Genomic DNA, 25,225 nt, shown 5'->3' with positions numbered 1-25,225 from the left:
CTCTTGGAGCAGGCCCTGATCTACCTTAATTAAGTCTGCTATCTCCTACCTTGTAGCAGTGGCAGTTCTGGACTGAAGCAGGCAGGACTGGTACAACTCCATTATGAGAGGACCCAAGCAGATGCTTGTCTGTGCAGGAAATTACACTCTTCAACATGACACATTTTCAGATTTCCCATTTTCTGATGGTTCTTTCAAGCAGACCATACAATTTTTCATACTTAACTAGCTATGCTGTCTAAGATTCTTCTGTATGTAGGTGATTTACGTGGAGGTCATACCTTCTTTGGGATTTCCAGGAAAAGTGCCTAAGGCTGTCATAGCCAGGGGCATATATTAACTGTCCTTCTGAAGATGTTTTCTTAACGCCTCTAGTTTCCTGGGTGGATTCAGATCTCCCCTTTGAGAACCAACTCCATTCCCATAACTAATGTTTGTCCTCAGCTGTTCCAGGGAAGGGTTTCTTGGACATGTCTGACACATCTAGCCATGTGCAATAATACACTGTACAGTGTACAATGTACAAGATGGCTTCAGAGGTTTGAGAATTTGTTGGGCATTTGGTAAATATTCAAGCTGTCTCATTGAGGTCTCTTGTGTTTTCTTGGTTGATGATAAAAATATAACTAACATTAATTTTTATCTATCTGTACTGTCCATGTTTATAGGGCCTTGAGGCTTATTCCTGCAGTCTGAGAAATCCTGTGGCATACAATCCATATGTCCTGGAGCTCAAAGTAGTGAGAAATTGTTATCAAACCTTCTACACATGTATATGTGTCACCACCTAGAAATAATGTAGATGAAACCTGCATAAGATCCTCTTCCATGTGTGAGGAAGTGGCCACTTTGTTGAACCAACATACAGAGCATCAGGTTATACCTATCTGCTTTTAATTTGCTTACGGCACTGAACATTTCAGAGGGTGAAATAAGCCCTTTCAGAATCTTGAATCATAAATGATAGGTGAAGGACAAACTTTTAGAAGCTGACCTTCAGGCCTAGGGTCTCCCCCTTTTTTTTTAGACACAAACAAACCCTTTTTATGAACTTTTTATGTCTTAGAAGGAGTGTTTTGTGTAATCCTGCATGCCATAGAGTACAAAATTTCTCTAGCAGCAATGCATGTAGGTATATGTACAATGTAATGCACACATAGATAATGCAAATTGAAGAATAATTACAGGAAGCAACATCCTCATCAGTGCAGAAAGGGAGGTTTGTTTTTTGTATGCAGATGGAATTAATTTGACATAAAGACGAGTAAAAATGAAAATAGAGATGCATGACACCCCCCCAAAAAATATTAAAGGGAATGATGAGAGTCCTCCTAAGAATATGTTTTGGGAATAATTATGACAATATGAAGGGGGGGACTAAAGAAAGAGAAGAGGAGAGAATTTCTCTAAGGGTAAGGTTAAAGATGCCAGTGATAAAAAAAATGGTTGACATTCAGTGATTGAGATGTTAGAATTCTGGTTCCAAGTTTTGCTGAAAGGACATTATTACTGTTAATAACCTGGACAGTTTGGGTGAGATGAGAGGCGAATTGGTTTAGCATGGAACTGGCAGAGGAGGAATTCTGACTTCCTTTGTGAACAAGCTCTAAAATTTCAAAAAACTCTAGAAATGGAAGAGAAAATATAGATGGGGTGAAAGCTGAACAGATGAGCAGAGTAACAGTTGCCTTTTTGTGGGAGACCAAACATACTTTTATTTTGAGAGGAAGAGGAAGCTAAGGAAAGGATGGGAGAACTGCTGCAAGTGTTAGAACTAGTTAAGCATAAAGGATGGGAAGCTTCATCCATCCTGCCTAAGGATGTTACAGGCACGGAAAGGAAAGGGAAAACAACGAAATCCTCACTTTTTTCATATGATTTGATTCTGGTTTGGCTTTTTGTTAGACCTCTTTATTCTGTACTGAAACAAGCAGTTCTCTTTACATCCAGAGAAGATCTGAGAACATTAAAAGAACCACAGGATTTATGACAATCCCTCTTCACAGAACAGCTCAGAGTTACTCACTGGCATCAGGCAGCGAGATGCACATTCCCCTGAGTCACTCGCATTTGACTGTCTGAAGTCATAAAAGAAAATGCCACAGGAACACATCCTGGGTATTTTCTTACTCTGCTGGAAGAAGTACATTATTCATGAAGTATAAATCGCATGCAGCTATTAGCCTTTTTGTTTAGGCTTACAAATTCTATGTCCTATTAATGCCTGGAATCATATGAGAAAAGCTCACAGATGTTAATGAAATAATTATGTCATAAGAAGCACTTAGACTGTGATCATATCAATCTTCATGAAATCTACTGAGAGGTTAGGTCAGGAATAGGTTGGCTTGGTTGGGGTAGAATTAAGATTATGCACATTTTACTTCCACAGACCAGTATTGCTGGACAGAAAAGTATCTTTTAGTTCCTTAAAATGGACTAGAAACAGCCCTTCCTTTAATCTGTATATGGAATATACCAGTACTTCCATCTGTGAGTCATGCCCCATCTCTTTTCCCTATCCCTCAGTTCTGTTTGTCAGGAACTACATTCAATCAGAAAAGTAGTCCTTTATTGGATTACTCCTGTGTTGGGAGGATAAGCATAGATGAAATCCTGGAGTACTTTATGTGTGAAGACTAATGGGTGTCATATACTCTGGACTACTGTTTGGCGTGATGTAGTTGATGGTCTCCCCTGTTTTCCCCCCATCTGTAATTAGCTTTCTACCCTGTTCAATTTTTCTGTCATTCCCCCTCCCCAAAAAGAAGTCATGTGAGCATTCCCTGAAGTTTTGGAATTGATCAAATATACACTTGTGATACAGATCCTTAGACAAAGAGATGATGGCTAGATGCCCTTGAAACCTCCCTTAATAGAAATGCACTGAAAAGCTTTAAGGCAAACATGCAGTCAAAATACATCCACTCAAATTAACTGTGACACGCATTTTAGAAAGCACCTGTTGGTTATAGTCATTAATACATTTTTTTTTTCCCAGGATAGCAGCAGCAGGATTACAGTAAATATGTGTGCTTCATGATGGTGTATTTTTATCATCTTCTATAGGAGAGTATGTTATAAATACTAGGAATGTCTAGAATGTTTACTGGATTTAAAAATAGGGACCAAAGTGCGTGATGTTTAGCTGAACAGCAAAAATGCATATTTAAGCTTTGCAAGAAAATAAACAACGTCTCTGAAGTGGTTTTATTTTACAGAATATCCAAACAAGGCTTTTTGGTAATGTTGAGATTTTGTCAGCTTTCTAGATTTTTATCAAATGTCTGATTATTTTGGAACTGTGGCAAAATGCCAGTTCTGTTATGGTTGTAGTTGAGGACTTAGTTCTATTTAAAGATTTTTTTTTTCTAACCACTCCCTTTACAATACTTCTGCTTAGATTATCTTATGATTCTGTGTGCTGTATGTTTGTTAGGAAAGGTTATTGCTCTGTGTCTGCGAAGCCTTGGATTTCCTCAGAGAGGTAGACTTTTCACAAAAAGAGCGTTTCTTAGCACTGGATCAGAGTCCCAAGGCCTCTCAGTCATTCTTCTTTCTAAGATAATCTGCCACTGCCTCCCTTGGAACACGGTGAATTCTGCAGCTTTGGTTACAGGCGAGACACTCAAGAAACAATTTGGGCACGTGTTATTGGTGTGTAGTACACACACACATGGATGTGTATCCGTGTGAAGTACCTTGTGTGGTTCTGATGAATCTCTGATGAGTTTATTTACCTTGAAAGGCATTTGACTGTCTCTGCCTCTCATTTATGAATGAAGGAGCTTTAGAATTCTGGGAGCCTTGATGAGCCCTTGTGTTTTCTGGACATCTTTGGTTGTCTGAGATAGCCACTCCTCTCTAGAGTTGCCAGAGCTGTTTTCTCTACTCTTAGAGGGAGTCCAGATTAAGTTTAGGAAAGGGGTATTGAAGATAATTTTGAGATTTAAGGATCAAGACCTGCAAACGATAAATGAGGCCACACACCAAGTATGAATGTAATCACTGTTTATTAGCTTGGGCTGGGAAATCCAACTACTGGGCAGATGTTTTAGTGGAGATACAGGAACTACACAACTGTCCCTAATGTGCTGTCTGTGGTGTAATGTGTAAAGCAGCAGAGGGTGCCAGAAAGCAGTAAGCTGTTTCTTCCATGGTAATTAATGGAAAAGGATTGTAACTTGCAGTATTAGGGTGGAACAGGGTTTTCATTGTGAATTTGGCTGCAGAAGGGAGGGAAGAAGACACACTTCTTGTGATTTTAAGCACTCACATGTGCTTAAAATTAAAACAACCACAGCCCAACAAATTGTCAAGCTTTTGATGGCATTGTGTGGAACGTTATGCCTAGTGACAGAGCTTTTCGGTGAATCATCTTTTAGTGGCTATGTGTACCCAGTATTTCAAAGCTTGGCCCTGTAGCAAAGAGGATGCAAGACAGGAGGATAATAAAGCACAGAATGTCCCTGTGATGTAGTGTGTTAATTACAAACCAACATGGTAACTAGAACTATCCTCTCCTTCTGCATTTGTAATTGTTAAAGTCATAAAAAAAAAAAAAAGACTTGACAGCTTCCCCCTGCTCTCCTGCTGGACAGTAAAATACCAAAAATGGGATGCCAGGTAGAGCTTTTTCAGCAATACTTCATTACTTCCAGAATATGATACAGTTACAACGTTAGAAAACGAAGGAAAAAAAATAGAAAGTAGATGCATGCTGAAACTGCTGTGATCAGTCCAGATGTATTTTCTCACTCTGCCCTTGATCTTTGCTGGAACAGGAGCTGCCTACATCTGCTGCAGCTAAGTGCTAGCCTGTTTCATAGAAAGGATGCCAAATGTGCTTGATTTTACGGTGTCTTTTAACAGACTGACCATTATGGAGTTCCTTGACTTTTATGCTTGCTAACCCATCTAACCTTGAGCTTTTATTTGGCAGCAATTATACTCAAATAATAAACTCTTCTTTGAACCTTGTTGCAAATCCCTTCCATCTACAGCCTCTCCCCTAGTGCCCCACTGCAGGCACACGTGAGCGAGCACGCAATGCTGCCTCAGAGCAGTGGTCCATCAGGTCAATGTTCCCCTCCTGAGAACGGTGGTGTGAGAGGTGACCCAGGGAGAACAAGTGACCCTGGCAATTTGTTTGGTCCATTCTCTTCCTCCTTCCTCAATGTCTGTAGTTATTGTATTTGGGCTGGGTTGTGGGAATAGTAGGGGTTATTTCTTTGCCTGTTCCTTCAGTATTCACTTATGCACAACTGTTTTGGTCACCATTTATTCCATGAAATGTCAAAATGAATCACCCTGGATTTCTCAGAAAAAAAAGTTGTGCATCTTCTACAATCATGGACATAGCCAGGGGACTGGGTGCAGAGCAGTTATGGGTTTTATATTGATGACAATTACAGCTCTGCCTATCTGCCCTGCTGTCAGGCAGCCCATAGATCTGACCGACCTGGAATGGCGTGAGATACTATCGGACAGCTGAAACTCTGTGTTAGTGGAGATTTTGGTGACATTGAGCTGGATTTAAGTACTGGTGTTTACTCTCAATATAAACCCTGTTGCAGCTGGTGACCCTATTATATGCAGTGCTATTAAGGTACACAAAGGTAAGTGGGCTTAAGCTAGCAGTAGAACAGGCAAGTCACAAAGGCTGCTTATTTCAACAGCATTAACTAATCCCTTCTCGTGTAAAAGCACTTATCAGGTTAATAAGAGAAAAAAGAAAGATTTTTTTTTTTTACATAACTATCTGTTTAAATCCACTGTGACCTGAAACTTAATACACAAATAGTTAGAATACAGTACAATCGTTCTTGTTTCAGCTGAAAGAAATAGTATAAATCCAGTAATCTATTTGGCAGCTTTCTGATGCACAGGAATTATTTGAAACACTCTGAGTGTGAGGAGTCTGCTGACCATATGATCAGCAGATGATGATACGACATAAATCAGAGCTGTACTTATTTTAAGTTGAACTTATTTTAAGTTGGCCCAGTGTCTGGATATGAATTAGTCTGGTCCGGGGTCAGTTTCAGAGTCAGTCCAAGATACCTTTTTTTTTGTTAGTACTTGATTGTATTCAATCTCACAAACTGATCATAAGTAATTTCTGCTTTTTGAAGACTTTATGTACATTTAAAGCATTTGTTTACCTATGAAGTTCTATAGCAGTTCTTTTAGGTGACATCCTGACCAGCACCAAAACCGTAAAGTCCATTGGATCTGACCAGTCTTCCTGAAATAGAAGTATGTTTGCATTTTAGCTTGTAGCTTTGGGCAGTCTTTAATTCTATAATAATTAGAATATGCTTTGCTTGGGCTTGTGTTGTCAGCTAATTGGAACCTTGTTTTAATTATTCATACCTCTTGATTCTTCAGAGTTTCTTCGGAATTACAATGGGAGCGTACCAGTGACATTTTCCTCTAGGGAAAAAATACCACAAGAATTTTCTTTGTCCGATGGTTTCTACGCTTCAGAGCTGAGACCTATTTACACACGAAATAAATAGTAGTTCATGAAGTTAGGTAGCTACAGTTTTGCATATTCTAACTGCACAAATAACCAGCTAACCACCATCCCAATTTTGTGGGCTGTTTTGCCTGTCACTCACAGATTTTCTCTGTAATTCCTTCCAATAATAGCTTTAAATTTTAATTTTTTAATTTTTTTGTAAAAGCTCTCAGTTCATGGACAGATCAGCAGCAGCACTCCACAGTATGCATATGTGCAAGGGTGTCTTCACAGCTCTTGTATACATAAGGCTTCTATTTGGATTTCTTAGTATAAACAGTTTTGAAAGATTTATATTGTTATATCATATAAATTAATGTATTTGAAGATATGTGTCCCTCCAAAGCCCAGTAAATGCTTATTTTTCAAGTAATACTGCCTGTATTTTGGAACAGGAAAACACTTGGATAGCTATTTAAAACATTGCTTCCTCCTGCACTTCACACTTCATTGGCTACAACTGGAAGTAAAGTGACAACAAGCAATAAGTGCTTGCTAAAGCCTCCTGTTATAGGCTCCAGCAACTCTGATGTTTCTATTATAGCATTTGGCTAAGAAGTCAAGACAAAAAAATAAAAATCGTGGTCCCACTGAACTGAAGAGCAGATAGCCCATTGCCTTCCATGGTTCCAGATGGTTTTATTCTCCTTGCTGGAGAATCTCGACACAAGGTCTTATGAAAGCCTGGAAACCGCTTCCCATGGTTATTACCATATAGCAAAGAGATAGGTGACTGTGAAGGCTGTTCAAAAACATGGCATGTAAACATATACAGCACATTCCTTTATATAATGCTAAACAAGGATTAAAATACAGTGCTCAGGTACACTAGCAGAAGTGAAAGCTGGAATCTGAGTATTTCCGATCATCTCTACGGCTTTTAAAGCTTTCTGGTTTAGTTTGAGTGGTTTTAATAAACTGTGGCATTAGCATCAATTTTGTTTCTTTGGGGTCTTTTTTTCTTTAGAGCTTAGACCAATTTGAATTGGTAATATGGAAACTAAATGTAAAGGAAAACCAGTGACTTCTGTTATGTTCTCTCCTGCATATATTTACCTGAGGACTTGAAGTTCCAGCTGGAGGATCAGCCATGTAACTTTACAGCCCAGAGATTCTTCAGGTCTACTTTCAGAAGTTGCTAATAACAAGCTTTTATAATTTTTCTTTTGATGAACCCAGTGTTCTATGAATATTTTTCAGGCTAATATGCAAAATACATCTAATTAAATAAACAACCAGAATGCTTATAAAAATTGAAAAGCCAGAAGGATAGGAGCACATCGTCAGTGTGTCTCCCACACAAGCTGTAGCATCATGACCTCTGGTGTAGTCAAGCGGGGGGGGGAGGGTGGGTTTCAGAAAGCACAAAGTGCTTGTGGATGGGTTTGATTTGCAAAGCTCAAGAGATGCAGTGAAATGCCCAATAATTTACCTGTTTACTTCTCTTTTAAAAGTTTCATCCCATCACTGGTCGTAATTGCCCTTATTTCTAAAGCTGCTTTTTTTGATGAGCTAAATGAAGTTGCTATGTACTAAACAGTGCTGAAAGAGAGAACTGGAATGCTTTCAAAGGTTTAATTATATCTAGTAAATGAACACTCTGTTGTAGACTCTGTTTTGACCTAATGGAGAGAAACTCCTCTGTTTTAAAGAAATGTGCATTTTCACATCGACTTCCAATTGGAGGAAGTTGCCAAGTTCCATAAATATTTAGATGCTGGTACCTCGCTGGTTCAGAAGCGTTGCAGAGCTAAAATGATTGTAGACAGACTCACTGAAGTGATGCATGGCTTTAAAAACTACTGTGTTTAAACAGAGTTCCTTCTATCATTGCCTTAAAAAATGTCTGCTCAGGGTAGTGTTTATCTTCAATTTTGGGCTCTTAGTGCATGTGTGCACTCTTTCACGGTGGCGGTGGCCATAGGCCTGCAGAGATGAGAGCACTGAAGTAGGGGCTTACTCTGAGACTCTGAAAAAGAACTTTTGCCTAGTCTTTCCTTTTCATCCAGGCTGCTGTAGAGTCATATTTTGGCTTTCTAAGAAATTCAGGCAAGATACTGAAATACATTTATGATTTTCTGAATCCAAATCCAGAAGTCTATTCAGGCCCAAATCCAGCACTGTGTTCCAATCACAAATCCAACACTTCTCACGATTTCTATTGTAGCAGCCCAAAAGCACTTTGGAAATCATTTTCGTTGTATTTCATACTTTACAATGTCTGCTGTAGAGACTACTGTATAGAAATGGGTAGGGCCATTGCACGCAAAGCACAGAGGGAAGATTGGGTAAGAAAGGAAGACAAGAGAAGCAAGATCACATCGTTATGTAGATGGGAAGACTAAAATTTTGCATTCTTCTTTTATGTGTTTTTTGGGTGTTTGTGGATTGAGATTTTTGAGGTTTACGTGAAAATGACCAGCAGATGTTCATAATGATCTGCCTGGCAGTTCAGAAATTATGATTAGGATTAGTGCTGAATTGTTCATGAACTTGTTGATGTGTACCAGCAGAAATAGCATCAACCACATTGTATTTGACCTTACGGAGATTCTCTCCCATTCACCTCAGGCTTTACAAGTCAGGGGCTAGGTGGAAAACCTGCAAGACCAATTATCGCTTCCACGTCCCTGACAGGGCTGACAATAAAACATGCCAAAAGGGATCCATTTCCCACTGTATCATTTTCTTAAAAACAATACACACCCTGGCTCATACTGTGACCTCAGCAGTGACCTCATACATTCTTTTATCAGCAGGTCAGTACATATGTCTGTTGAGTTCTCCAAGTATCCGAGAAGTTAATTTGTTTTCACATTTCTGGGTTTACTGGTCATATTTCGTGTTTGGAGTGCGTGCTGGAAGAATTTGACGTGCATGTTCCTTAGTATCCATTGAAAAAGGAAGTGGAAGGTATTTCAGTTTTAAATAACATCATCATCCTTTCCTCAAAAAATAATAATTAAATAGCTCCAGCATCATTTCCTAAAAATTTTTGCCTGGGAGGCCTTCTACATACCACTAGTTATTATTCTCTAAGGTAAAATTCTCCCCAAATTCCTCCAGCAAATCAGTTTTTAATTTGCATAAATGGTCTCTGATTGCAAAGTCAATGCTGAGTTTGGAACAGTTTTTTGGACTAATGTTACAAAGTTCACTGATAGTTATTTTCGTTAAATGCTCCTTAAATTATTCAGTTGCAAATAATGAGGAGTTTATTAGAAAAAAATTGGAGCCAAATGTGTGTGCGTGTCAGTGTCTTCTGCTTAACACCCTGAAACGCATTATAATTTCCATAGGAAAATGGAATGTGCCTTGCATCTGGATGAGGTAACAGGCCACGTGCAACAGCAAGTCAGCAGAACACACTTAGCATCTCCCAGTAGGACTGCTAACACCTGTTTTATCTGGGTGGGTTTTCCAATTTACACCACCCACAGAAACTTGACATTACCTTCCAGTGTAATTACAAACAAAAATCTTTGCAGTAAGCTGTCCTGTTAGGAGCTCATGGGAAAGACATTGTCTGAACATAAATAACGTGATTTTGAAGTCTCAGCTCTGCTTTGTACTTTTGCAAGTTTTACTGGAGAGCTCGTTTTGCTCCTTATTTTCCCTTTCTTCAAATTCCCTCCATTTCTATATGGTGAACTGAGAATTTGGGGGCAAACTTCACCCACTCTTGGTAGTCTTTGGTCTGGGGAACAGTGCAGTGTACCAGCATCTTGCACAGGGACAGCAAATTTGAAATCACAGAGGTTCCTCAGTTGGGTCGCTGTGGGTTTTGCTTTACTCTGGGCTGTTTTTTTTCCCATTGCATTTACTTCAGGGATTGGAAGAATTCGGGTATATTCTTTGCCCTTCAAAGTGTCCCCATTAAGTCATAGTAGTAGTAGTAAAACTTGTTCTTTATTGTGTAGTAAGACTACGTGCAATTTCTTCACAGAGAATCTTGATGGAAATGTAAGACTTAAAGTCTTGCTCAGTAATAAAAATCTTTTAGTCATTTAGTATGAACACATATATATGTTAATAAGCATACCCAATTTTAAATATGCAAGAGACAAGAAAGCAGATGGCTTGCTTTCAGATGTGTTAAGCTAGTTTAACCTGTGCAATATGAAAAGAAACCAGCCTGCTTGTTAGAGGTCAACTATAATGCTTGTTAAATCAGTCCATAGGAATTTATTTCACATTGTTCCCTTTCAAAGTCTTTAACCCTGCTCTTTTGTTCTAACTATGGTAGAGGCACGTTTGAGAGAAAAAGTGTTTTCTGCAGCAGGATCCCCCCTTTTGGAATACCTAGGAATAAGCTATTGTGGATAACATACAGTAATACACTGTAGGAAAAATCCTACATCAGTTGTGTGACAGCTTTTCACAGTAAACTGGCAAATCAACAACAGTGCCAAGTTGAATGCAGCACATGGCATAGAAGGTTTTTCTTATGATGACTGAGGTTAGTGATTGGTACTTTTGCAAATAATTAAAATGAATTTTCCCATCTGTTGTAACAAGTAAATCATAATTGCTTACTTTTTTACAGATTAGACCCATTTTTGTCCTACAGAATATGTACAATTAAGAAGGCATTGGGGATTTTTTTAATGTTTTAATTGTATTGCCCTTTTCAAAGTTTTCTTATGAAATGAACCGAACTTCAGATATGCCAAACATACTGCCTTCAAGTGAAGGACGACAGGGGATTCTCCTTACTGAATAATTTTTCAGTAGTATTTAAGAATCACCAAGACTCCCAAACACCACTGAATGTGGGGAGAATAAAGACATTGGACTTAGTATAACAGTTTTAATCTGGAAAGATGCTTTTGACTTCAGCTGAAACTCCTTGGTGTAAGCTGCCTATCAGAAATGGGACCTTGGTCCCAGTACTCAGCCTGATAAAATCATAGTACATATAGTTACACACAATGCAAAGGTGGTAATAGGTAGAATATCAGGCTGTGTATCCAGTTACCAGTGTTTTGAAATTAAGAAAGTTCTTTGGTTGTTTGATTTTTATTTTTTGGTGAAGAAGGCATTGGGACTGTGCTGGTTTTGTTCAAGGTAAAAAAAGCTGAATGTCCACCTGCCTGGTTTATGAAGTCTGGCCTTGTTAAATAATCTTGCTAGTAAAACTGAGGCTAAAAACATATGTCAGTATAGAACTGCAAGCATATTCTCTTTGTATCTCTATCTTGTAACTTTCTATCCCTATGCTTTAAGGAGAAGCAAAACAGGAATACAAACTAGTGAAACCAGCTGTGAATAAAACCCATAAGGAACAAAGTTACAAGGCAAACCAAAAATCTGGGTGTTTCCCACACCACAACTGAGTCGTCAACAAGTCACAATGTGTGCAATGGATGAGTCAATTAAGGACAGAAAGTGAAATAAACTTGTCCTTCTCAGTCTTTGAGAACAACTTTAGATGGAGCAGGTTGTGCAAGTCTACCTTTGGCCAAAAAAATAGACCTCAAAGAGGTATCTGTGAGGATGTACATGGCCAAATGCGATATTGTTCTTTATTAGGCGAGGAAAGAGCAGAGTTGAGGCCATGACCACCTTGAAATATTTTCCAGTTTCTTCCTGAGCATTCTGTATAACTAAGTCTGCCATGGACAATTTCATTCTCTCACCAGCTCCAACACGGGCACCAAAAATCCTTTTATTCGCATCTGAAGGTCTCTCAGCGGCTTTCCTGGACCTTCTTTCTTTTCAGACCCTGCAATTACAACCAGGTCACTGTCTTGTCATTGACTAAGAAAGCAGCCATAACTCAAGAACTAGTGTGTCTCCTTCCATTCTTGGTTCATATGAAAGTCAGGCAGGCAACTAGTCTTTGCTCTTACATCTTTCATTTTATTCACTTCATGCAGCATATGGTCTGTAAATATTTAGAGTCAAGGATGCTACCTGTAAGGCTTAAATTGTATTATTGTTTCATTTTGATTCTACTAGTGCTACAGAACATAATTGAGAATGAGCTGTGTGATAACAATAAGTTATTTCCAAATTCTGCATTATGTTGAATCCATTGACCTCCACAAGTTCTGTTACCGGTGAATATCCATTGGAAAAAGAGAGTCAAGTGCACATCTCTTAACTCAGGTTAAAACTCTGGGGAAATTTAGGAAGAGATCTGGTAAAGTGCATTTAAAATACATGTACTGTGCCATATTATTTTATGCCATAATACTAATCTCAAAGGAGTGATATTAGTACTGAAAAAATCCCAGTGTATACTAATGAGTTGCATGTAGTTTCTGTGCGTTGGAAGGTGAGTCGATATGTGACTCCCTAGGTTTCTGTGACCGAGGATTTCCATGAGTCCTTAATCAGCCATCAACAACATCAGAAAGCTTCTAGAGAGCAATTTTATCTGGGACTTGGGGTCATGAATCAGAACATCAAAGCACACACAGCTATAGAAGATAGTGCTGAATTAAGTGTTAACAGAAATGATTGTTTTGCTTTTACTGCCAAAGTAATCGAGTATTTTAGGAGCATATATGTAGAGAAAAACTCTAATAATAATGTGTCATTACTTGTAAGTTTCTCATTCTTTAGCAGTGAGAATCTGCCTTGTAGCAGGCAAATAGCAACTAATGTGTATGTGCCTATATGTTCTTGTAAGCTATATTGTCATTAACTTAAAAAGAAAGAGTCAGTCAAACCGAGATATTTTTCAGAGCTTGTTATAAGTACAGAAAAACACAATGCTGTGTTAGTCATCGTTACTTGTCTTCTGAGCATCCCACAATTAAATTTATGTTTGGAAGTGAAGAAAGTGTTGTCTGCCAGACAAAGGAGATGAAAGCCAATCTTGGTAACAGCAAAAACGATTATAATAAATAGATAAATTCTGTATGTTGAGTCACTGGTGAGTACGATCCCACAAATGAGCTCTTCCTGTAAGTCTGCTAACTGCTGGTTATTAACTACTACTGTTAATCTGCATGCAAGTCCCACAGTCTGGTTTAGTGATTTATTTCTGTCAGTAACATTTCAAATAGCTTCCAGTCAAAAGCAGATTACCCGCAACTACGCAATGTAATATATTGCAGCAGATTTGTAATGTATCCATGTCAGGTTTTAATAGTGTCACAGTTGTGATTTTGCTGCTTATTTGTACATCGCCCTTTGGACTATAACTCGTTAAAATGTGAGTATAGGAATATCTTGGGGCTCACTAATATTTCTGGTGCAAGTATTTCAGGTGGCTTTTCATAATGGCAGGTGTATAGACAATATGAAAAGGATTTGACTTACGAAAGAAGCTTAATATATTGTAAGCATAACGCAGTAGGCTTGATTTAGAAAGTGTGAAATGGTGTTAACTACCTAATGATGCCCACAAATATTAATTCCTAAATTATCATCCACTTAAGTGATTTTATCCGCACCCATGATGCTGGATCTGAATTTCAGAATTGGACATACTGTTATTGAGTTTTTATGAGGAATTGATTATATTGTCAGAGATAGATGTGGGGATTTTTACCTCTGAAGAGCAATCTTGTTTAGTATTGATTGATTTTCAACACAGTTAATTGAATAACTAAGTAGACAAACATCTATACAGGGGGGAAGGTTTGTCATAATTAATTCTTTATCCCATTTATAGGTTTTAAGGTTTTTAATGTTGCAGATCTGCTGTTCATCATACTGCACTTCTTCCAATCTTTTGAATCTTTAATATAAGTGCCTTGGAACAAAGAAAATTTGGGGCTTCACAGTTGACTTTGTAATTCTGATGATACTATTTGTGATAATGACAAGCACCAGCTCTGTTATAAACTGGTACTTTTTGCAAACAAAATTCACTATAAAACTGTGGGCATATGTAAGATACAAAATTTGTCTGCCGTCTATGTTAAGTGTTACACTGCAAAGTCTCCAGACCTTGATATATAAGCAGGTGGAGCTCTACATATGCAGTGTCAGCTCTAAGGAGAGTTTACCCCAGTGTATAATAACCCCACCACTAACTACTTAAATAAACATGGACTTCAGGGATTCATACCACTCTTGATTGAAACAGTATTGAGGAGTGGAAGCTGCTTGAAATCTCTTGGAACTTTTTTAATTGCAAAATTACTCTCATCTGTTAGTAAGTTTGAATAAAAAGTGTTTGGGTCTGCTAGGGTTTGAGTTCAAAGAATAATTGTGGTTTGCCAAGGCAAGAAGTAGGTAATTAAAACAATGTTTAGACACATACTGAATGCTTTAAAATGGGACAACTTTAAGGCTAATGTCTTCTAGACTAGGGAGGAAAGAAAGTGAAAATAACACAAGAAATTTAACTCATGTCTTATTGAATCTTCCTGAGAGTTGTATAGCAGCTGCAGTTATTATCAGAAAGCTGACTGCAAGGGTTATTTTCTGACATTTGCAGTGTATTATGTGGCTGTGAGTTGCCACACCAAACTTGCTCAATTCACAAGCCAAAACAAGACTTTATTATAAGGCTAACAGTGCAAGCACAGTCTATTGTCTGAAAGTTGGCCACTGTTATTGCTTCATGCTTCACCACCAAGAGGGATAACTTTGGATCTAGGGCTTCTATTACAGTTCTCTTCGTGAACCATGAAGCAAAACAGAATTTGCTTTGTAGTTCCGGAGTATATTGAGTCATTAGTATTAATGGTAATGACTAGTTTTGTGTAAGAGTTTGAGATGTGACTTCAGAGACACGTGCTGTAGAAATAGACCCGTAAAGTAACCAGGTACCATTTCTATAGGATGCTTTTCACCTTAAATGATGATAACGTTGATATATTAAGCTTACTATTTACTAAATATTCTGCAATGCAGATAGCTGAGATGTTTTCAAAGCACATTAGGGTTCAAATGCTCCCTAATAAATGAGGTTTTGTTTATAGCTGTGATCTCCCGAACTACTGCAGAGGGCACAGACCCATCGTGAAAAATGTCTTGGTTACACGAAGAGGGCTGTTAAGAAATATTATTTCAGTTACTTGGAGGTGGATACTACTGATGTCAGTCTGATTTTCTTATTTATTTTCTCCTTTGGCTTACAGTATTTAGTAGTAGAGCAAAATTTCCCGTCTTTGAAGTAGTTGGTTCTGCATTATGGTTGATTGGAAAGTTCAAAGAGGCACACAGTTTTATAGCTAATATCCAAACAAATCTTTGTTTCTTTCAAATTCTTCGGGACAGGAAAATTTCCATTCAAATTGTTTTCTTATGGAGTTGATGTTGTTTAAAGGTTGGGCAGAAATACTTTCATCGTGTGCCTTATTTTCACGACTGGTGCAGGGGTGTATTCGGAGGTCAGGGCTGGCTCAGCCCAGTGCCTTGCCATTGCTATCAGGAGTGGCACCAGCTGCCTGTCCCTCCTTCCCGCCTCCCCTTTCCTCTCCCAAACCTTGCTCAGGCTGGGACGCGCCCTCCCCTCTGCTGACTCCTGCACTCATCTGACTGCATGGGAAACCGGACTGACTAAAACACGTTTCCCATTTTTGCTGGGTGAGTTTTCTACACGGAGCCAGCTCCCGGTGCTCCCAGAGACGCGCTGAGGCCCAGCAGAGGCGGCAGCAGCAGGGCCCTGTGCCTGGGAGGAAGAGGAGGTGAGGAAGAAACAGATCTTCCTGTTTTAGCTGCAGTCAGTTTTCAACTGATTAAGCTGTCTCACATCTCTTATAAAATGACCTGGTTTATTTGGGGTTTTTTCATGGTCTAAAACTACAGAAACAAGTAAGAAAAGGACAGGGATTCTGCAATTGCTGTACCGGGCCAGAGATGGAGTAACCCCACTGATTTTAGGATGGTTATTCCACATTAACTGGAATGTTATTCCACATTAATCTGGCACATCGGTCTGCCTTATACATGGAAGCTTTACAGGAAACCCCAGTTGTGGAGCAACTTCAGTGTTAGCTGCAGAGATTGGGTTTTTTGTGTGGTTTGGCTTGTTTTTAATTGATTCAGGTGATAGATTATTTATAATTCCCTGTATATTGTAGCATGTCCTTGAAAACAAGTGCTTGAAAAGACTTTTTTAAAGGTGCGGTTGCTAATGCTTTAGAGCTTATTGTCTCTACAAAGCACATATCTAAAAATTTTAAGTATTCGTAAGTTTGTAAGTACTACCTGTGGGTCCAGACAATCTGTGTGAGCTTGTAATATATTCTTCTAGGGCCAGTAGTAAAAAGAGTGTTTATGTTCCATTCAGCTAACGTAATTTTCTGAGAATAATGGCAGAACTACAGTCCTAGAAAGATGACAATAATAAAAGGCGCTCCTCTTAAGTGAGGAATGATGCTGCCAGGAATCAAGTAGCTTTTATTCAGGGAATGAATTTAGCCCTCATGTTTTGATGGTTGTAAACTGTTGATATGAGGTACTGTAAAATGTGTAAACATTCAAATAAAATGTTTATGTGCATGGACTTGATCTACTACAGGCTTATGTATTTGGTGTTGAATATTCCTTTTTTCTTTTAATGTTTTCCAATGGAAATACGTATTTAAAATATATTGTTAAACATTTTGTTTTATTTTTGTTGACCTAATTGCATTGAAAAAAATTCCATCAACCTAAAGCAATTATCTAAAAATAAAGCCTGTTGAAGGCATTTGACATACAGCACCTCTCTATATGTAACTTTTCTGATTTCATAGCAGCATATTTTTATACAAACCTGTTTGTTAGTGAAAAAAGTTTACATACACGCCTGGATATTTCCTTCACTGATCCTTGGAGGGCTAGGAGAAGCAGCTAAGGACAGTGACTTGAAAACGTTTTGGAACCTTCTGGCACATTAATCTATTGGAAACAGACACATGAAGGGAGTTTAAATTAATTCTGTGATTGTTTTAGAGGCAGAAGTTTTATCCTTTTATTGATCTACATTTCAGCTACACGTTCTTCTCTTAGCTAAGCTCTCTGTGGTAGTCACAGGTTTCTTCTAAAACACCAACAGAAGTCAGCACTGTGTCCTTCACTAAGCAAGCACTCTTCCAAGAATCATAAACATTTTATAAATTAAAATATTTTGCTATAAAATTTGAACGGAAAAACCCCAAGGGAATAAAGCACTGCTGTGACATTTTCACAGAATTCTACATCATCCCAAGGAAATACGTTGCTAACTCATTTGTTGGAGGTTTTTGCTAACAGTTTTTAGTTAACTCAGGCACCCACATCACCAGACATATACTCGGTGTCTGATCCTCTATGGATGCTTTCATTGCCACTTGTTTGTAGCGTATAAAATCCAGTTTTATGTTAAGTAGGTGGGTTGCTGATTTGCCAGCATGCCATTCTGGATTGGGCATTTATGAATTGTTTTTAAGCACCAAAGTGGACAATGAAAGCTTTATATCAATTCCCCAATTAGCAGTAATCATTCTTGTTAAACTTTGGTAAAGAGCTGCAGTATGCCATGAATGTAAAGTATTCATTCCTGAGCTGTTTCTTTTTTTCTTTTTTTTTTTTCCCTGCATTTCTACATTTTGTCAAATAGTCTTACCCTGCTTGTTATTTCTGTTCATATTGCAGATTGAGAATGTTGATGTCTGCCTTAGCTTTCTGGCAGCCAGAGGCGTAAATGTCCAAGGTCTTTCTGCAGAAGGTAAGAGAAACATATCATCAGAACAAATTATAGGATTTTGTTTTTCTGAAAACTAATTTTCTTAATCGAAATTATTTGCACCTAAATATCAAATTCCATCTGTCTTGAACAGCATGCAAATATATATTAGTGATAGTGAATGAGAAGCCCAGTTTTCCTAGTAGTTTTCCCTTGAAATTGAAACAAGGAATTAAATATGTTTACGAAGCCTGAGACAGTGTTTTAAAATAATAATCCTTTCAATAGAATTAATCTTTTCATGCTATCGCCAAAATATTAGATAGGCATGGGGTTTCCCAAGCCTACTTTTAAACTTGTTTACATATGGAATTCAAAACAACAAAAATGAATATGAGAAGCTTGCTCAGTTAGGTAAACCCAGGGAAGACAGTTTGTTTAGGCAGATTTAGTATTAGAAAGATTGCCATCAGGATGAGTCTGAAAATTACTGTATTCCTTTAGTATTATATTTTAAGTGAAAGAGTGGTCTTAATGCTTGTATTATAGAACTCCTTGCTATATTAGTCACTTCAAGTGACTGCCTAATACAACTGCAACTAAGTAAATAAATATATTTTAACCAAAAGCATTAAAATACCATTTGTCTTAATTAGTATGCAATATTTACCTTATTAATGTAAAAATAAGTCTGTTGTATACTTTATCCTCTAAATTAATAAAATTTTATACAAGCATTTTCCCTGTAAGTAATTAAGCAGTTCTGCAAGGTGTTATGCACCTTCAAATTTCCTGTCTTCCATGGCAGTATGTATTGACTAGAAGAAATCCTATCTTATGTACTGTGCACCCACTTTGACTATCTCCTTATAGAACGCTCCAGAAGTGATTTAAAAGGACCTCTGTATATGGTGTAGATAGGTTGATGAATGAGAACACTAAACATTTACCTGTTACCGTTGATCTCGCAGCCACTGAGAACCTGAGCTTTTTAGTGCAGCCTGGTTTTACTTGCATATGAAATAACAATCAAATGTGTGAATAGTGTGAGTTTATTTCATGAGAATATTCTTCATGGTGCATGACACTTTTTTTCCCTGTGCTTTAAATCGAAATCTGGATGCATTCTGTAATGCAGTCCTTTATTCATAGCTTTGCTTTGCTCTGGAAAGTCGTTTTTGATAGGCTACTACTAAGAGCAATAATACCACATAGCATTAAGTGCAAGGTTTGTTTTTTATAACTTTCATTAATCTTTAAAGCAGAATTTTAATAAGAGAGATCTCAAGTTCTGAAGTAAGATTAAACCTAGTTTTGCTGTTTTGCAATTGGTCCTGAACCTGGTGGGAATCTGCTAATACGTTTGTAATGATAGTAGTTCTAACTATCACAAAAGTGTGATTTGCTTAACTATACCATCCTGAACACTATGATTTCTCTTGAGAAGAGAAAAACAGACTCCTTTTTTTTTTTCTTTTTAAATAATGAAATTGTCAAGTTGCCTTCATAGTGTTTTGTCAGCACATTCATGTTTAAAATCAATTAAGCTTAGAATCCCTAAGTCTGTTTCTTGTAATAGGCTTTGGTAAATACATCTTGTTACTTACTGGGCTATTTATTTCCGGAACAGTAAACCATGAGCTTAACAAAGTTTGAAGATTTCACAAATGGTTTTCCACCTCATTTGGACATTCAGCAAGGAGGTCTAGAACAAAAGTCATCCTCAAATCTTGACTGTATGATCTCCACTGGAGAACCCAAATGATAAGGAATAAACTGGTGGCTGCAAAGGAAAAACAATCCCCTTCTCTTTTCTGTTAGTGCTTAGCACATATTGGAAGTTTCTGGATTTTTCTGCTGTTCAAGAGAAATCCTCCAAGTTTAATTTAGGGGAAAAAAAGTAGTTCAAAACTGATAACCTTCTTTAGAAATAGTAAAAAGGGTCAGTTTAACACAAAAAGAGCAAAATTTCAAGATTTTATGTGTGGGAATTAACAGAAAAATGGTTCTTTTTCTGTGCATTGTGATGCAAAATCATAAGAATAAATAAACCAGTATCATGTACAGGAAAATATGGACACTTAGAAGAAATTTCCATTTTGCACAGTGTATTCCAGTGCCCAGGGTTGTGTTTGCTTCTGAAGAACAAGTTGAGAGAATAAGGGCTCCAGGCCTGGCCTATTATATAGACTAATATTTCACCTGATCCTATTGAAAGAAAATTAATATGGTTCAAAGGACATGAATATGGCAGACATTGCTTATTATTTCCCCTTTAAATGTTACCTGAGACAGCTGTGTGGCACATAGAGTTCAGTGGTTAGATACACGGGGAAGGTGGGGTACTGCAGCGCTGTATGTTAGGTTACAAGGCCGTAGGCCTAATGAAAACCTTTCACAAGAAGTGAAAGCCAAAGAAAATTAATGAACAGACAGACTGAAGTGCTGCAGATAATTTCATTAAAGCCTCCTGAGGCTCCTTCTTTTGACACAGAGATCCTTTATGAGCAAAGACTAACATATTACTTTTACAGCCGTCATCTCAGGCTGGGGAAAGACAAAGAAAGGAATGGGAGGCATGGGGATGCTACTGTGGCTCACCAGAATTTCACTGGGGTAGCTATTTTAGCCTCGTGTGAAAGCTGTAGTTTTGAAGTCTTCATTAATCAGCAATAGCAGTGTAAAACAGGAAGCTAGGAAATCACAGATTTCCCACGTTCAAAGATGTAATCACAAACCTTACAGCCACCTTTTAACAAGTGTTTCCATTAATCTCATTCTCTCCTGTTCCCCATGAATTTATGTGAATGGATATGTGCTCATCCACAAGACAGCTGCCATCTCCTCTTTCTGATTTCTTTAGAAGTCATTGTTTATTCCCAGTGTGCACAGAAAAGGAAGAGGAGTAGTTTAAAGTCACGAGGTAGAAGGGATGGGTACTTAAGGCCAGGACGTATTCAGATTTTTCTGAATGCCCCTCTACTTACTGAGAGGATTTGTACTGTGCAGAGGCAGGAGTATCCCTTTCAGATTATGTATATTATTTAAGGTTTAGTGCACTCTTCTTTATGACCACGGATGTGTGACTCATCACAAGGACATTTTAGAGATGTGTGTTTACTGCAACAATGACACATAAATAAGGAAAGATTATAAAACCTGATAAATTATCAGTGATACCTAAAATGTCCCTGGTATTAGAGATAAATTAAGAGATATGAGGTATAAACATATATACTCATGTACAGAGAAGTTTTAGTATAAAACCTGCAGAACTGAAAGCTAAACCCACAGTGTTTTCACTTTTCTTTTTCTTTTTCTTTTTCTTTTTTTTTTAAACCAGAAATAAGGAATGGAAATTTGAAAGCCATTTTAGGGCTGTTTTTCAGTTTGTCTCGGTACAAACAGCAGCAACATCATCAGCAACAGTACTACCAATCTTTGGTGGAGCTACAACAGCAAGTCCCTTCACCTCCAGCTGAGATCAGCCAGGCCAAAACGCACCAAGATATGCAGTCGAGGTAGGTTATAAAGTTACTGTTCTCAGGTGCAAAAGCTTCTTATTTGTCTGTTTAAAAAGAAAAATTATTTTGCAGAAAAAATAGGTTACTGGCAAAAGACTTGAAAGACTACCTTTTTCTTTTTAATTTATTTTTGAGCTATTTTTGCAATGGATTTAGGAGAACAATATCTTAAGTCTTTGGCATTTTAATTTCTTAGGAACAAAGAACATTCCCAATTAAACAGTTCATATTTTAATTTTAAGGCATTCTGTCACTTAATCATTGATTCTACTGTCCTTTGCCAATAAGAGACAGTTAGCTCACCGTGAGGTTATTTTCATGTTTTCCTTGTGTACCCAGTTCCACACCTAAATGAAAAATTTGAAATTATTGGCAAAATATGCGGGGAAAAGGCTCAATTAATAACTGAGTTTGTAATCAAATCTTTGCATCCTCATGCATTCTGGTTTTGAGTACCTAATGCTATTTGAACTTTTTTTTTTTAATGGAGAAGAAATGGCCCTAATCAAGCTCTTTCTTTTAAGTGGTCAGTTTATGATTTAGTTTTAGGAAAGTAAAGCACTCAGCAGAATCCTTAATTGCTGAATTACGTTGCTTTCAGACTGAAGAGTATTTTGATAATGTACTTGCTTACTGGCCATGACAGAAGAATCACTTTTAAGTACAAATATCTATTTAATTGGAAAGAGTATTAAATGTATAAATGTATATTTTATTTTGGAAGTTAAAAAAAAGCCGTTTGCAGGTAGGACTATGTAAAGAGTAGCTCTTCATTATGAGTTTTATGTACTGCTCTGCTGGGTTTAATACTTGTTTGATACATTCTTTGCTCATTGACATTTTTTTGGGCATACTTACAGAACAGGTATATACCTAGAATGTGATAAATCGTTGATCTAGGATGTATTAAAAGTATCAGAGTGCAATAATGACATTTTGGTTCGTGAATCCATATCGAAATTATTCTTTCAGGTTAATAATAAACATGCATCTTCTTCAGGTGAGAGAACTTTTCACACTTCAGGCTAATAGAAGCCTTTGTAAACTAGGAATGTGGCAAAAACATAGGAAAATATTGCTGATGGCATTTTAGTTACCTCATTTGATACAAAAAATTAAGATACATTTGTGTTTGCCTAGGGAATTGCAATGTGAAATGCTTTCTTTTTTCTTTCCTCTGCCACTGGAAATGAATGTCTTTGAATGCTTTCTCTGTGAAGTTTACAATTAACATGTAATCTAGGGAATTATAGTGTGATCCTGTAGGAATCTGACCACTCTCAACATTTCCTGAAGTGAACTTTTGCTTTCTGAAGGATATCTAATACTGTGTAAGAGGCAAAAACATCTTGTTATTCAGAATGTTTTTCATATAATAAGGAAAACATTTTGAATGTAGGTCTGCAAGTGTTCACTGCTTTAATCAGTGGAATTATGGGTTAGCAAGCTTCATGTAAATACCTTTGGTTATTGCATTTTGTTTATAATTTAGTAAAAGAACTGAAACATTTCCTGCTTTTCTAATTTACTCATGGTGGATGTTTAATTAAAAAATAGTTACTGTGTTTCTTTATACTTTACCACAGTGACAAAGAATTCTGTTGGTCAAAAAAGCTTGGAGCAAAGCAGTTGTTTACTATTTGGAAGACAGCGATTGCACACTGGTCCTTTGTCTGCTTGGGAACGGTAGTCAAAGAAGGGATGCAGTTTTTATAAATCTTTCTTTTCATTACAATTCCCCAGGATCTCATGGCTCTTCTGTGCCATGTTCTCTTCTATTTTACTATATTTAAATATATCTAGTTATGTGGAAGGGCAGTCACTCCATGTCTGGAACCTCAGCATTCATACCTTCCTAAAGTGACATCTAAGCCTGTGTTAAAAAAAATTTCTTCTTCCATCAGTGTGCTTTAGACTTTGTGCTTTAATGCTGGGACTCTAAAATAATTCCAGGTTTTGATTAAATTTCTGTTCATAGCTGTGTTTCATCTGCAAAATGTTCCTATGTAAAAAAAAATTATTACACCGAGATTGATGTCATCCTTATTACCTATCTGTAAACTGAAAACACAAATCTCTCTGAATATATACAGAAATTCCCTGTTTGGCACCATAAAGTAATGTACTGCCCAAGAGGATGTGATTTTTAAGTAAAGACTTTAAGGCTTACCTCTAAAAGCTTTATTCTCTATGAAAGATTTCTGTCTTCTGCTACAAAGAAGTCTAGCATTCTGAGCTGCTAGTAAAACAAGGAGCTCCAGGACTTAGAAACAAACAGAAATAAAGATTTTTGTAATACTAATTGGCTTTTAATTTTGAAGAAATATGAGAGAATTAGTTTAAAATAATATCTCCCCTTCTAAGAAAAACAAGTTTTCCACAATTAGATGGGCATATACAAGTACGCATTGATATGAACTCTCTGTGGTGGACTTAGCAACTTTTCATAGGAGTCATCTAGTTTAACTTCATTTTCTTTTCCCCCTCAAAGCAAATATTTTGGAAAATAATTCAAAATGACTTGCCAACAGCTTTTCAGTTTTAAGCTGTTTATGAGTAAAGAAAAACTGTTCAGAAAGAAGCCAAAATGCGACATTAAAAAAAAAACCACCTCTGATGGAATTCATCTCGCCTCTTGCCCACCTTTTGCTATCTGAAATGAGGACAGGTAGCTTGCCTGATTCCCAGGACTGATTTCTATACAGTGATTGTTTTCATGGCAACTTTCTCTCAGCAATAATTGCTGAAGGAACCAACATGACTGACCGATTTACGGGACAGAAGTTCATGAAGGAGTTCCTAAGGAACTCCTTCAGGAACTCACATAGCTGATCCATGGGGCATTTGAGACTTTTAGAGTTGTTTGGCAAAAATAGTTTCATACAGATACTTAAGCCTTCCCCTTTCATTGAATGAAGATATTGAGAAGTGATAAAATCTAATGAGTGTAATAATGTCCACATTGTTCACTTTTTCCATGTGAAATTATTAACTCAGTAATAGGCAATCTAACTACTATCAGTAATCGTGCAATTTCACTTTTTTCTAAAGTAAAGGTGATAAAATGAGCTACTTTATCCTATAAAAGGATGTTAATCTTTAAGGCGATTTTTTATTAGACATTTGTTGGCAGCTATGCCTGTTGCAGTTCTAAAAATGCTTATAAAAATTCTTAAAGCTTTCTATTTTCTGTCATTTTGCACTGTGGAAAGGGCTGACATGTAGAAACCTTCAGGCAGAAAATTATTCATGGTATATATGCAGGACAAATTATTTGGCAAATACACATAGCAGAGATTATTTTCCATTAATTTGGTCTGTGGTCCTTTATTACCTAGAAACAGCTCTTTCAGGTTTTTGAGAGGAACAAGAAATATCATCATATTATTATGGCAGAAGCTAGATAATGAATATAGTAGTGAACACCTGAACTGCACATGCATCATTATTCAGTAATTGCAAAAGTCTTCAGCCTTAATTTGAGTAAATTTCCAAGTGTATTGTGGAAATCAGCTTCTAATACCTATGGGTATTTTATTTTGCTTGGAGACTCATATATTTCTACTTTGCTGGATGCCTGAGAAATAAAGCTGTCATTCTAAGGCACTGTATACTGTTAAA

At 37.3% G+C, this 25,225-nt stretch overlaps 1 protein-coding gene across 2 annotated transcripts in view; it reads left to right on the top strand.

The window, feature by feature from the left end:
• The window catches only part of NAV3 (neuron navigator 3), a gene marked incomplete at both ends in the record, with an annotated part of 261,126 nt that overhangs the window by 85,530 nt on the left and 150,371 nt on the right, over window positions 1–25,225 (top strand). For both annotated transcript variants that reach the window (XM_084267744.1, XM_084267743.1), the window contains 2 exons: window positions 18,050–18,122; window positions 21,424–21,601. In XM_084267744.1, coding sequence (XP_084123870.1) covers window positions 18,050–18,122; window positions 21,424–21,601 — 251 coding nt within the window. The remainder of the gene's footprint in view (window positions 1–18,049; window positions 18,123–21,423; window positions 21,602–25,225) is intronic.

Source organism: Gallinula chloropus (genome assembly GCF_964237585.1).
Source record: "Gallinula chloropus genome assembly, chromosome: 1".
Taxonomy (NCBI): Eukaryota; Metazoa; Chordata; class Aves; order Gruiformes; family Rallidae; genus Gallinula; species Gallinula chloropus.
The sequence above is the reverse complement of the archived record's forward strand: the minus strand, read 5'-3'. Positions and strand labels throughout refer to the sequence as shown.